General features: G+C 35.7%; 1 protein-coding gene across 1 annotated transcript in view; it reads right to left on the reverse strand.

The window, feature by feature from the left end:
- Positions 1–633: 633 nt before the first annotated feature.
- Positions 634–15,442, reverse strand: part of CMPK1 (cytidine/uridine monophosphate kinase 1) — a 31,641-nt gene continuing 16,832 nt past the window's right edge. Inside the window, exons 2-6 of the mRNA XM_025991879.2 lie at positions 8,871–9,017; positions 4,653–4,805; positions 3,178–3,254; positions 2,838–2,934; positions 634–1,721 (exon numbers count right to left, since the gene is read on the reverse strand). Coding sequence (XP_025847664.1) covers positions 1,680–1,721; positions 2,838–2,934; positions 3,178–3,254; positions 4,653–4,805; positions 8,871–9,017 — 516 coding nt within the window. The 3' untranslated portion in view covers positions 634–1,679. The remainder of the gene's footprint in view (positions 1,722–2,837; positions 2,935–3,177; positions 3,255–4,652; positions 4,806–8,870; positions 9,018–15,442) is intronic.

Below are 15,442 nucleotides of genomic sequence, written 5' to 3' on the forward strand. Positions count from 1 at the left end.
AAATTTTGGTGCTAATATTTTACATTACTTACAGATACTTTGTTTCCTGATGGCAAGTATGTTGAAAAATGTATCATTAATAATTTCATAATACACAAAGAAATAAATGAACCTATTATAATGTAAAACAACCATAAATTGCCTTCACTATTCCCAATGACCTTATACTACTCCTTTTTTTTTTTTTTTTTTTTAAAGTAAACGCTATGTCCAAAGTAGAGCTTGTACTCAGGACCATGAGATCAAGAATCACGCATGCTCTACCACTGAGCCAGCCAGGAGCCAGGTGCTCCTATTCCCAAAGACTTTAAATATAAAATCTAATTACACAAAGACAAAATTCCTTCCCTGACTTAATCCTGTATACCAAATAGCATAAGTGCTAAAAATGAGAAACATTTTAATAAATTTCACATTAAGAACCTTGGAAATCACTCTGCATTAGTAATGGCAGAAAAAGATAAGAAAGGGGAAAACAAATTTCTCAAGAGATTTTTTAAAAGAAGAATGGATTTAAGGGAAAATTCCTTTGGACTCTATAACCTTTTTTTTTTTTTTTTAATTCTGTGCCTTTCAATGCTTCAACATGATGCCTAAAAAGAATATACTAAATAAAAGTAGCCAAGAAGGAAATCAAACATTTATAAGATATATTTATTATTTTTCTGACCAAAGTGCAATGATTTTTAAATCTCCTTAAACAAATAACTGAAAAAAAAAAGGATTCAAGAAAATAAAACACAAATGGGAAATTAAACATTAGATGTTTTTTACTTCATACCAACCCTACATTTAGTCTAAAAAAACAAACAAAAACACTCTGAATGAAGTGTTACTAAAATGTTAACCAAATCATTTACCATAAACCTAATACATGCACTTCAAGGTTCCACTGCTAGGAATTTTGTTAAGATCAGTTTAATCATTAATAACACTATATAATAGAGCATAGGAACACATGTCATTAGATGTGATCCTTGCCTCTTACCCTCAGACTATGTCAGAATAAAGCTGACAACTCTGCCAGGCTCTGAACCCCCAGTGACCCCAACCCAATCCCTGGAAGCAAAGAAGATGCCCTGTCACACAACTTTGTATAAGTTGTAATAAAGCAAAGCCTAAGTTTTCTTACTTTTCTGTAGGAAATGGTCAGTTATTTGATAAATACTAAAACACCTCTAGGAATTCTTTTTATGAGTTTGTTTACCAAACACATTTTGCAAGAACCGACTACACAAAAAGTTCCTTTGGAATTTGGTCCACAAATTCACTTAACAGGTTGGAAATTTAAAACCTGCAAGAAAACGAGGAAGTGGGGAATCCCTAATCCTAACATGTTGTAATTATTAAAGGGATATACACACATACTAAAAAGTTCTGCTCACAGAAGGCACAAACTATAAAAGGGATATGCTTTTTGAGTAAAAACAAAGAACTAGCTGATATCCTTCTTTGTTTGGTGAGCACCATAGCTAAGATAAAATTAGACCCGAATTCACTCTCTACTCCTATAACCAAAAAAATCTAAGATAAAAAATTTAATTTGTCTTACTATATTCTTTCCAGCCATTAATTGAGATGTAATTATGAAAGATTAAAATTGCCTTAAAAAGGGGTTGTAATAGCAGCTATCAAAGCAATATTCAAGCATGATTTTGAGTTTCCTTTCAGGTTTAGAGTTAGCCTTCTTTGTCAAAAATCTTCACAACTTCATCAAAAACCTGCAAAGGATAAAAATAATAGTAATTTTAAAAGCAGGTATTATTAAAACACTATATGGCTAAGTTCCTGCTAAAAGGTCAATTTTTTTAATAAATTTTTAAGATGTATCATTAAAAAAATACTGTAATTCCTTGGTTTTATCTGTTTTACTTTACACAATGGCATATAATATCATAAATACATAATTGTGAACAACATACATTTAATTTTATTAGTGGTTTCAGGACAAAACAAACTTCTTGATCAGTAGCAATTATTTGATAAAATATAAACTGAAGTAGCTTATTTTTCTACTTTTGATTCTAAAGCACTAACTTCCCTGATGTATCACCTCACCTCTATGGGAAGGAGTAATGGATAAAAAACCAACAGAACTGGGGCTCAAATGGTTAAACATCTGCCCTCAGCTCAGATCATGATCCTAGAGTCTTGGGGTCACTCCCTGCTCAGCAAGAGTCTGCTTCTCCCTGTCCCTCTCTGTTTCTCCCCTGCTCATGCTCACTCTCTCTCTCTCAAATAAATGCATAAAATCTTAAAAAAAAAAAAAACAAAAAAACAAAACCTAGAACTATGTGATAAACAAGAAAGGTCCAGAAAGAAAGACTCAGGGAGTCAAGGCGAGAGGATTTGGATTAAGAGATACCAGAAAAAGCTGCTGGGCATTGAGGGCTTGCATAGCAGTTTAGAGATTATGGATTTTTGGAGGAGGTGAGAAGAGCTAGGTCTGGAAGACCTACTCCCCTGGAGCTCTGTGCGCTGTGATGATGAGCTGGAAGCAGCCTGGGGCCCTTGAGGGGCCCCATTCACATTAGAGATTTTTAAAAATGAACATGGTCCAAATCACAGTTCTCAAAATGCCAATTTTCCAGTGCTTGAGAAAAGAGGTTTGGAATTAATAACCATCCACTTCTTGTGAAGAACAAGTCTCAAGTTGTAAAATCTATTTTAGATGTTATTCAAAACGGAGAAAAAAAAAATCTCATTTTCCATTTTGTCTCCGGGGTCTTTAAAAGCAAACAAACTAATCTGCCATTTCTCTTTTTCTCCTGCCTACCCCACCGCCCCCACTAAATCACATTTTTACTGGACTTTTAAGGCAAGCTAGGGATACTCACCTCGTCAACAGACTTAGAGGCATCTATTTTCTTGACTTTCCCCATTTCTTCATATAAGTCAATAATTGGCTTTGTTGATTGAAGATAGGTCTGAATTCTGCAAAAGCAGCAAATGATGCAAGATTCTAAGTACTCCCTCATTCTTCCCCAGGTTATAGGACTGCTCAGAGCACAACCCAGATCCAACCCAACTGACTCCCTTATCATCTTCTTAGACCAGACATTTTACATATTTAAGCATCCCATTATATTTTTCTGGGCAAATTGAGGCAGGTATTTAATCTGCTCCTCAAGTTCCAAACTGAGTCTGAGGTGGCAATGTGTAAATTCTGCAAAGTACCTCTTTTCCAAGCTCTCTCTGTTATCATCACTTCTACCACTGCTCTTTCCCCTCTCAAGACATCGTTCAATACAGATCTAAAAAGAGAAATAAATAAAACGGTCATTACAAAAAAAAAAAAAAAAAATGATGTGAATTTGCTGTTCACATTTGCCATTCTTTTAACCTGAAAAGAGAAAAAAGTTTGAAGAGATTACAAAGAACCTGACATTAAAACTAATTTGTCTAATTCATTAATCAACATGCAAAGTCCTTTTAAATTTAAACATGTGGTTCAATTTATATAAACTAGGTTAAATAAGTACAGAGCATAATAAGAATTCATTCATGACTCAGTTTTTCCTGTGTACTTTTTTTTAAAACCGCAATAAAAAGAAGATCTGTATGTGTATGCTTCCATCTAGGATATATTATTAACTTATTAGGTATGAATTACATGCCTCAAACTTTGTTCCATTTTGCTTACTTTTTGATAATTCCATAAATATCCAAATATTTAAGAGTCAACATATTTGCATTTGAATAAAGTATCCCTTGTTAATCGTGAATAAACATTCCTTAGTTATAAAGCTGTGGTAACATTCTAAAGTTAACTTTGAAGAATAAGTGAAAACATATTTTTGGGAGTTGGAAAAAGAGTTACATTTTAAAACAACTCAAAGGCTGCAGTAAGTCTCTCCACCAGAGGCACATTTGCAATTCAACCCAAGAATAGCCAACTTCCTTCAAGGCAGTACTTTAGATTCTTATTCTTTCAGGCTGTTGGCATTAATTTAATGAAGTTATATTACAGCTGTCAAACAGTCAGGCCTTCTAATTAAATGATTCTGAGAAATTCATTTAGTTATTTAAAGGTATGTCTGGGTATGTTATTAGAAGTACCAGGAAGAAAAAACGCTTTCCTGCTTTTCTCAAGATCATTTCACTCTTAGAAGAAATATTAAACTTTTTTTTTTTTCCAAACCAACCAAGCTACCTTACATGTTTCTTTAAAATAGAAAGTTCTCCCAGCTTACCAAAAATGTTTCCCTAACATCCTAAGACAATACTCTGATAAGAGCACATACAGAGGGGCCTGGGTGGCCCAGTGGTTGAGCATTTGCCTTTGAAAGCTCAGGTCATGATCCCAGAGTTCTGGTATCAAGTCCCACAACAGTCTCCCGGCAGGGAGCCTTCTTCTCCCTGAACCTATGTCTCTGCCTCTCTCTCTGTCTCTCATGAATAAATAAAGTCTTTAAAAAAACAAATACTTGTTATTTTGAAAATAAAGCAAATTTTAGGCCCACAAGATTGCTGATGCCAAATAGTTTTTAGTAGTGCAGCCTCAAGATAGTGCTGTTCCATCCATCCAATTTGCCAGTTCAAGGTAATATTGTTGCCAATATAAAATGTAAATATAAAAGTCACTTTGTTTTTCTCTAATAGTGACCATCAGTTGCTTAAAGACCATATGAGCAGATGAAGGTTTTCTTTACCTCATTATTACAGTCAAAAAACAGAACAAAAGACACATCTGCCTTCCCATCCATGGTCTTATTCCAACCTTGAAGGTTGTCTTGATTTCTTGGAAACCCATCAATCAAGAATTTATTCTTCTGAGCATTGGCAGCCATTGTCTGATCCATTTCCTAAAAGAAAAGGAAGATTCAGGTTCAACACATTAACAAAATCCAATTTCTTAAGCAGGGTGAGGGAGATATAAGCATTTTGTTATTATTATTATTCCTTAAATCATCAGTAAAGAGTGGAGGGTGCATAGAAAAAAAAAGACTTAAAGGAAATAATCCAATATACATATACATACACATACAATGTTTTTTTCTGCAGTTTCTAAATTTTTTACAGTAAGCATTTATTACTTTCATATATACATTCACAAAGTTATGAATAGCAGAAAGAAAAAAAAAAAAAGCATTAACCAGTACCTTTGCTCCAGCTACTAGAGACCCCATCTTGCCTTCCCCTCTCCCCTCCCAAGTCATTTTGCTATAGGAAGAAGTATGCTGCTTCTGCAGGCATTCAGATTTTCCGCAACAATTCAAGTCCAATTGCACAAAGCTTTGGACAAATATAAAGAGATTGCAAGCATTAATTATTAGCATAAAAGTTAATACATTTTTTACTGAAGCTAATTAAATTTTAAATGCCACTGGCTACCCCAAAGCACAGGTAGCAGAGGAAAGAATACAAGCAAGGAAGACAGCAAGAGTAGCACGCTTCACCATTCCTAGCCAAAGTCTGAGACCGGAATGTTGAAATATGTGAATGGGAGGTGCAGGTCCCTAGTTTCCAAATCTTCACCACTGCCAGCCACCATAGGGTATGCACTGATGGAGAACTGACCAATTCTGGAGCAACCTCTATTCCAAAACACATCAACATCCAGTCCCCTCAGTGCTCAAACTGCTCCTTGTTTCTCACGAAGAACAAAGGCTGTCAGGTCCTCTAATTCCTTTATCTAAGGGTTGGCTTTATCCCAGCATTTGCTTCTCCAATATCCTCTAGTAATACAAAACTTTCACAGAATATTTTTGAGCCCCCGCTACAGCATTTCTACCCTGATTATGACAGAGGAAGATATCTGAAGAGGTGTGCTACTCACTCAACATACATTTATTCAAGGCCTAAATACCAGGGAACATGAACAGTAACATGGCTCTTGGGAGGCTCACGGTTCAGCAGGTAACAATTACATGTAAGTAAATGTGCTAAGTTCTATGAGGACATAGGAAAAGATGCAATGATAAGACAACAAAATAAAGCACAAATTACCAGGGAAACTGCCCAAGAGAGCTTTACCAGAGAAATGGCAGTGGAGCCGAGTCCTAAATAGCAAAGTGGCAAGCAGATGGGGGTCAAGATACTCCAGATGATGTAAACTGGATATATATAAAAAAAAAAGAAAAAAAAAACTGGATATATAAAGGCTCAGAAATGAGAAAGCATAACAATTTTAATGAATCTGAAATAAGCTGAGAAAACTGAATATTAAGACACACATAGAGTGGTGAAAGATAGGACTAGAAAGTAGGTAGGGGTAAGATTAATGAAGAACTTATTATGCCACACTAAGGAACTGCTCTTTATTCTGGAAGCAACAAAGGATTGCTTAAGGAATTTTAAGCAAATATGCTTATATCACCTTCCGGAAAAAATCACCCTGACTAGGGTGCTTGGGTGGCTCAGTCTGTTGAGCATGGACTCATTTCAGCTGGGTCGTGATCTCAGGATTTCAGCTCAGGTCGTGATCTCAGGTTTGTGAGATGGAGCCGTGTGACAGGCTTTGTGATGGGCTCTGCAGTCTGCTTGAGATTCTCTCTCTCCCTCCTGCTCTGCCCCACTCCCCTGCTCACACTCACTCTCTAGCTCTAAAAAAAAAAAAATCACCCTGATTGCAACATGAAGGATTAATTAGAAGGGGTAAGCATGGATTAAAGGCAAAAAGATTCATGAGGAGGCTCTAGTGATGGTCAAGGTAAGGAAAAGAGGATCTGAACTAAGGTGACAGTGGTAAAGGAGAAAAAAAAAAAGACTATATCAAAGACGGTTAAGAGGAAGATAACTGAAAGGTTTGTTCACTGAATTTGGGAAATTGAAGTGGAAAATACAAGATGGCTGGCTCCGAGATTTCAGATTTGGGCACAAATGGTAGAACCATTAACCAGGAAAGGAGATAAAGGGTGATTACATTTTATTTTATTTATTTTATTTTATTTTATTTTATTTTATTTTATTTTATTTTATTATTTTATTTTATTTTTTAAAATTTTATTTATTTATTCGAGAGAGAGAGACAGACAGACAGACACAGGCAGAGGGAAAACCAGGCTCCATTCAGGGAGTCCGACGTGGGACTCGATCTCAGGTCTCCAGGATCAGGCCCTGGGCTGAAGGCAGCACTAAACTGCTGAGCCACCCAGGCTGCCCGGGTGATTACATTTTAGATGATACACTGATACGCTGAGACAGTTACCAAATATTCAGATGGATATCTAATAGGTCTGGAGTTCAGAAAAAAAGTTGTGTCTAGAGCTATAGATTTTAGCATTTATTTGTATAATGAAAGCCTTGGACATGGCTAAAACCATCCAGCATGAAATACATAAAAGGAGAGGAGGACTATGGATAAAACCCTGAGAACATCATGGTTTAGGAAACTTGCAAGGAGATGTAAAAAACAATAGCCATTTAAATAGGAAAGAATCAAGAAAAACGGTGTCACAGAGAACAAAGAAGTTTCAAAAAGACAGTGAATAAAGTTAAGTACTATAAGAAAAATGACCAAAGGGGTGTGAGAGTGGCTGAGTCCATTAAGTGTCTGCCTTCAGCTCAAGTCATGATCCTGAGGTCCTGGGACCGAGCCCTATATTGGGCTCCCTGCTCAGTGGGGAGTCTGCTTCTCCCTCCCCTACTCCTGGCTCTCTCTAACAAATAAATTCTTTTTTAAAAAAGAAAAATAATGAAAAATATCCCCTAGATTTGATAAGGAAGATCACTGCTAACAATAGCAAGAATAGTTTCAATGAAGATGGAAGTAGAACCTGACCACAGAGGGCTGAAGAGCAGAACGTGAAAAAGTGAAAAATGTGACCACTTTTTCACAATACTGAGTGATAAAGTGGAGACAAGGCATTTAATCCAGAGAATAGGGAGAGAGGATATATTCTGAAATGGAAGCAGGTTACTTCAATCTCTGAAACAAAAGGTAAGAATGTGTGTAAATGAGCCACTCTTCCACCTCAAGTTTCTGTGATTCCATCCAGGTGCTCATATGTATCTCTTTTCCACTAGGTTTCAACTATTTCTTACTGTTTTCACTCCTGCATTTCTCCTTCACTGTTTCTTATATGTCAAAATACCTGTTAATGTCTAGTCTTGGAGGGATCCCTGGGTGGCGCAGCGGTTTAGCCCCTGCCTTTGGCCCAGGGCGCAATCCTGGAGACCCGGCATCGAATCCCACGTCGGGCTCCCGGTGCATGGAGCCTGCTTCTCCCTCTATGTCTCTGCCTCTCTCTCTCTCTCTCTCTCTCTGTGACTATCATAAATAAATAAAAAATTTAAAAAAAAATGTCTAGTCTTGGAAATCTATAGTGGAGAATCACCATGTACATGCAAGATACTGTTTTTAAGATAAGACATATTTAAATTTGGTAGCTGTTGATCTCCATATTTCATACTGAAGATGGTGACATATTCACCACAAAAGGAAACATCAAAATTGAGAAAACAGCAACAATAGGAGGGTCATGGGAAAAAGGGAGAAAGGGAAGAGAGGAAGGAAAGGAGGGAGGGAAGAAAGAAAGCTTACAGCTTACAAGAAAACAGAAAAGGGAAAAGTGAGGGGGAGGAGGAGGAGGAAGGAAAAGAAAAAGGAAGAATAGAAATGCAAGTGAGACACTGCCACTGGGGAAGAGTTGAGGACACGTACGTAGACGTGAAGTTGAGCTAGCTGATCCTAGATCAAGGTAGAGAATGCTTGCTACTGTCTAATTTCTTCCCAGGTAAAAGTAGAATGTCCAGTAGTGCTATTCCCAAAAAGCATGACCACCTACCACAAGCAAGAAATTTATTACTCTCATTTTTTTCCATTACTCAAAGAAAAGGTAGAATTAAAAAAAAAAAGAAAAAGAAAAGATAGAATTAGTTTCTCATTTCCTTGCTGGTTTAAATTGGCTGGCATTCACACTCCTTACCCTCTTTAACAAACTGATGGTTATCTCAACTGGCACAATCTTTCCATCTTTAATGTACTTTTCAATGAGTTCACCATACTGTGAAGCTGGGTTCTTCCTTTCATCACGAAGAAGTTCTCCTGCAGAAAGGTGTGTGTAGCCATATTTCTGAAAGGAACAACACATAGGAGGAAAAATCAGAATATATGCAACTCAGGGGCACCTGGGTGACTCAGTCAGTTGAGCATCCAGCTCCTGATTTTGGCTCAGATCATAATCTCGGATTGAGCCTTGCATCTGGATGTGCACTAAGTCTGGAGTCTGCTTGTCCCTCTCCTTCCGCTCCTCCCCCACCTTGCTCCCTCTCTCTCAAATAAATAAATTTTAAAAATAATAATGAAATCCAGTAGTAGGACTATCAATTTTTTCCTTCATGTTAATTTCTAGTCTAATTTTTCTACAATAAACAAGCTTTGCTTATATATTTAAAAAATACTTTTAAAAATTGAGATTTCATATAATCAAGTTTGCTTAAAAAACATACTCAACCTGGTAGGACATGGTAGCTATAATAGTAACATACCATGAAATCATCCCAAAATTTATGTAACTATTCAAGGCATAAACGTTTCATTATAATCCTTCATAAACACAATCAAAACTTAAATGTCATTAATAATGTCTAGAGAAATGCCTAACAAAAAACTATACAATTCAGGGGGGAAAAACATCTTTTACCACTGTTGGTTGTACCTACCTTCTGCAAGATCTCTGCTTCCCTTCCCTAAACTTAACACATCCTAACTAAACTCATCAGCATTTATACTAACCCTTTTCTGGTCTGTTCCCTTTCTCAGTAAATAGCACAGGTCCAACCTCCTCCACAAAATTAACTTTCCTGGGATCCCTGGGTGGCTCGGCGGTTTAGCGCCTGCCTTTGGCCCAGGACGTGATCCTGGAGTCCCAGGATAGAGTCTCACGTCAGGCTCCCTGCAAGGAGCCTGCTTCTCCCTCTACCTGTGTCTCTGCCTCTCTCTCTCTCTTTCATGAATAAATAAATAAAATCTTTAAAAAAAAATTAACTTTCCTGACCACTTTCTGGAGAGTGGTCACATAATCAAATAGTGTTTTCAATTATCACTGTCTCTCTACCTAGACCAGTACCTTCCTTACCACTCTTAAAAGCCCATCTTCTCTTCCTCTAGTTGCAACTAGAGGTCTCATCATAAAATAGGAATACAGAGACCTATTTTATAAAAGTTAGTGGTGATGACTAAATGAGATAACGTGTGTAAGTTTCCTACCAAAGAGCCTGACACATAGTAGGAGAGAAGTCCTCAATTACCTCTTTGCCATTATGATGACTTATCTTAAACAATCAAAAAGCATTTTTTATATTATATGTATATATACCGTTTTTATACTATACTATACACACACACACACACGCACATGAATATACACTCACTTTAATGGTTTTCATGGAAAGACCAATCAAAGGGCTTAGATGAAATAATAGATATGAATAGCCTATGAAAGGTGAGTAGTATAATATTATTATGATTGTGATGATCATTATTATGTAGGACTTACAAATGATGCATTAGGTCGGGGTATAGGGTAATAGCTGACTAAGTCAGATAAGATGCTGTAGTGTTGTGCTGCCACTTTCCCATGACTAGAATGAGAAAACAATGCAGATCTAAGAAATAATTCTGAACAATGAAAAGCTTTTTCCTCAACATGAACATACACATTCCATTTATCAAAAGAACTATAAAATCTATTTTTAAAACGTTTCTGGGGTGCCTGGGTGTCTCAGTCAGGTAAGCCAAGGACTCCTGATTTGACCTCGTCATGATCTCAAAGTTGCAAGACTACCCCAAGTGGAGCTCCATGCTCAGTGGGGAGTCTGCTTCTCCCTCTCGCTTTGCCCCTCTCCCCACTTGCTAGTACACTCTCTCTCAAATAAAATCTTTAAAAAAAATTTTTTTAATAAATAAGTAAATAAAAAGAACATTTAATATTTTAAAAAATACACTTTTATTCTCAAATATCAGTGCACTCAGAACTATATTCAATTTTCAGTTACAACAATCATCTCACCCCAAATTTTAAAAACGTCCTAAATGGGTTTATCTCATTCACATTTAGGTATATAATAAATATTTAATATCTTAAATTTATCTTTAATTTTAACATTAAGATTTGAGGAAGCCCACATTCCCATCTCCTTTTTAAAGTAGAATGTTTCAATTGCACAGTTCATAAAAATTCTCAATTACCCAGATTATGGTGAGTCTTCTTTTTTTAGATGCAGAAGCCATATATTTCTTACCCCTTTTTTTATTTCTAAACATCGTTAGCTAAAAGCAAGCTAGCAGTAAGGTAGTCAGCGAAGGAAAACAAACTCTAAATAGTTTACTTGCTGACTAAAACTGGGCATAAAGTTGGATGAGAATAAACCAAATCAGAGTGTCACTTGTGTCTCTTAGTCATATAGCCCCTTCCATTAGAATAATCAAAAGTGGATTTAGTTGTTGAAATAGGCTTAAAAAAAAAAGACCCTCCCATCGCTTACAGAAAATGGAATACAAAATGTTTAATTATTTAAACTGTTATTCTAAAATTATTTCCACACCACACCATTTTTAAATGCCTACTTTGATCACCAAGCATAAGGAAACTTCTGAAAGATGGGTGTAGAAAAGACTATAAAAAATGAGGCGTGACCCACTCTCCCACTTACTATTACCATTTTCAGAAAGCATTTTGCAACTAGTGTCCATAAAATTTTATAGCAGCTCCATTTCTTACAACTTATTTTGTTTCCTGCTTGGAAGTCTATGCTTGCTGGATGTTCTCATCTGGTCTAGAGATTATAGCATATGGTAATACTGAATAAATGTAGAGACAAACAGTACTAAACAATGGCAAATGCTTAGTGAAACACCAACCCCACAGACTGCTCTGTACGAATTGCCTCTGCTGCATGAACAACATACATTTAGAAGCCCAGCTAGTAATTTAGAAATTAGTACATACGGTGTTGGTTTCCTGACATTGAAGCGCTCAAATTTCCAAGCTTTATATTGCATTAAAATGGGTTTTGGCATATCGCTTTTTTAAAAGAGACACTAGTTGTAAACTGTAGAGGTATAAAAATGATATTTTAAAAAATAATTACACAGTTTGTCAAAAAGAAAGAAAACAACCTTAACTGCAAAGTCAAAGGAAACAAGGAATTTAAATAACTGTAACCATGTCAGATGTAAACATGTGTCTTCCTCTTTCTCATCCATATCCCATTTTTAAAAATCCTCTATTTACTGCTTTTTTATACTATATTTTTAAGGATTTCGTTGAAGCTTTCCTCTTACCACAGAGTTTCTACAACAAAAAAGCAACTATTACTTACACACTAGCTATTATGGTATTTTAATAACAGCTAGACTTTAGGCAGCATGTTTTTAAAGCATTCTGTTGTCATTAAATAGTCACTGATGCCAATTTTGAGGAAAGCAAGAATGGCTATTCCCCAGGCTTAACCAAAACTTTTCACATTCTCTGAAATTTCCTAGCAATTAAAACCTAGTGGGTCACTAACTGCAATCTTAAGAGCAATATTCAAAACCACAGCAGGTTATAAATACTATAAACTACAATAAATACAATTACAAGCTACCATTCAACTAAAAATAGTTTTCAAGTGACAAATGTATAAAAATTCATTTAGAGTAATGGTCTGAGCTTTTTACTTTCATTTTCTCCGTTGAAAAACTGAAAAACAACTCAATCAATTTTTATAAACCACATACTAAAATTTGGAGGGAGAAAAAAAGCACCATGTTCTCAATAAGGATAGAATGGCACTCTATTTTTACTACAACTAGGCGAATGTTGACTATTTTATAGTATTAAATCTCTAGTCATCTTGATGGGACTTCTCTCACTTCTCAGCAATCGTCTTTCCTTCTTTTTTAATTTAAGTAATGTGGTTCTATGTGAACAAAAGCAATAAAAACAACAACCTCATAAAAGAGTTCAAGGTAAAAATGATGCATAAATGGCAAGTCCTTGGAGCGAGTAGAGATCCAGCTGCCAGATACCTCCTCTAGTTAGTGTGGCAATTAGAAAGTATATGGGGCTGCTTCTGAGCTTCATAAGAAAGGACACATAGCAAGTATATTAGGTATAAATAGATTTTTAATGCAACTGTGTGCATTAAAATTATTGAATGTCCTTTAAAATAGTGGATGCATCTATGAAGCATTTAAGACTAAGTTTATTTTGCATTCCCTAAAGATTAATGAACCCTAAAATCTAAATTTTGGTTATATACTGTCAACAATGCGCCAACAGAATACCCAGAAATGCTGCAAGGACTATCCAGAGTCATCCAGATTCACCAGTCTGGTGCTTGTTGCAAACAACAGCTTTAGAGTCTACAGCCTCCCAGAAACATTTTATAAAAGCCTACCATTCACTTCAAAGGCATTTCCAATAGAATTTTTTCCAATTACTCTAAATGAGATGTCTGGTAAGGACCTTCCAAGAACAGAATCTGCCAGTCTTCGGGAACTTACATTATTTTGAATGTAAAAACCACTACACAGTGCTCAGATGCTGAAAACTGGTCAAATATTTAAGGTTCCCTCCAGTTTCATCCATAGGAAGTTTGAAAAAGGGTCTTTTCTATAATCAGCATTAAAGAAAGATCAGCATTAAAAGAAAAAAAAAAGATTATCCAGTGTGAGAAAAGTTGAGTGTAATAGCTGACTTAAGTTGCTAGTGGAAAAAAAAAAAAGTTGCTAGTGGATTTCCGATCTCATTTTTAGTTTGTTCTCACTGTATTTTCAAATATATGCACTGCATTTCACCATGCCTATTTAATTGCAAATCTACATATTAACTATAAGCTATGGAAGTTACAACAGAGCTAAACCTTTTCTTAGCAAAAAGCTTTAGCAGACAGATTTTAAATTAACATGAAATGTGCTTCTTTTTCTAATTAAAGAGTGATATTTTAAAAGCTTATATTTTGAAAAGAAGAGGGATATAATCCATTCAACTGCACACAATTATAACATTAAACATTTTCCTCAATGTTTTGCTCTTCATATAAGAAAACCTAAATTCAGGCAATACTTGGAATTTATTCTGAATCCATAAATATTTATTTATTTATATTTAGACATTATGGAGTATCTATGAAGTGCCAGGTAACGTTTCAGGAGAGGTAAACAGGATATAACAGTGACCTACATATAGAAAGTGACCAGAGCCTACTATTAAATAATAAGGCAATTCTTTACACTTGCATTAACTTTTCTTAAGGAATTCAGTCTTTACCAGCACCATCTGCTTGGGGAAGAAGCTGATTCTTCAGAGGTGGGGCAAAAAGAACAATAAATAAAACAAAGCAAAGGTGAGTTAGAAACCACCCAATACTCTCTGCCCACTTGTGTAAGCCTGTATATTCCTCCAACAGTTTGCAGAAGGCTCTCAGATAAAGGAGGATGTGAGTACCTGATTTACATACCAAATGGCCCTTATAGCAACTGCAAATAGGAATTTTCACACTTCAACTTCATTCCAGTTGGTCATTTCCAGTATTTCTCTTTTAATTCATCTCACTCATTCTTAATAAATCTGTACTCCTTACATTAGAAAGGAATGGAAAATGGTCAAAGATGAAGACTAGGCCCAGAAACCTCTTGGGATTCCAGAAGCTCACAAGTAATAATTTGAAAACTTCCAACATTAATGGACAGGCACAGAGGTCTTGTTAATGTTAGGAAACATTCTCTGATCTTGTTAATTGAATGATCAGTTCGTACACTATAAGGCCTACAAGCTACACACTCATATCACTACAACCCAAGTATTGTTGCAGGTGGCCTAAGAGCCTAGAGTTCAGTTAATTCATTTCCTGTGAGAACACTTGGAGGACATGTATCAAACCACTCAGATAAAGAGCCCTTGCCTCTATTTCATCTTAGAAAAGAGAGATTTTTAAAATATTAAGCAGACCTAGTTGTACTTGTTTCTTATTTTTTAAAAAGCAAGTAACATTAAAATCAGAATATCATTTACCTAAAGAATACCAAAAGTAACAAAGTCACCCTAAGAGACAAAAATGCTTGAGACTACAATTTGTAAAAAGCCTCATCACAAAAGAGCCACAACATTTTAATAGCTCAGGTTCTCTGTAAGAGCTAGCATGTATTTGGATTTACGAATCAACTCTTGAGTAAAATGTGCAAAGGATACCAAATTCTGAATTCAGTAATGTATACAAACATAGCATTTTAAGTATCTGCAAAATTATCGAACGGAGAAATACACTTAGAGAAATAGAATTCAGCAAGAACCACAAGAACACAGAACCTTGCATGAAGTCACATCCTCAGAAAACTGAACGTTTGTAAAAGTTAAGGGATCAAGTCTTAAAACTGAACTCTGTTCACAACCCTGTGTGACACTGGAAAATTTATGTTACCTTTCTTAGATCTCAGCTTCTTCATTTATAAAACAGAATTAATATCTATACTATCAGAAGTAATATCTATACTATGCATCAGCTACAGCAA

The sequence above is a fragment of the Vulpes vulpes genome, chromosome 10 (assembly GCF_048418805.1).
Source record: "Vulpes vulpes isolate BD-2025 chromosome 10, VulVul3, whole genome shotgun sequence".
In the NCBI taxonomy this organism is placed as follows: domain Eukaryota; kingdom Metazoa; phylum Chordata; class Mammalia; order Carnivora; family Canidae; genus Vulpes; species Vulpes vulpes.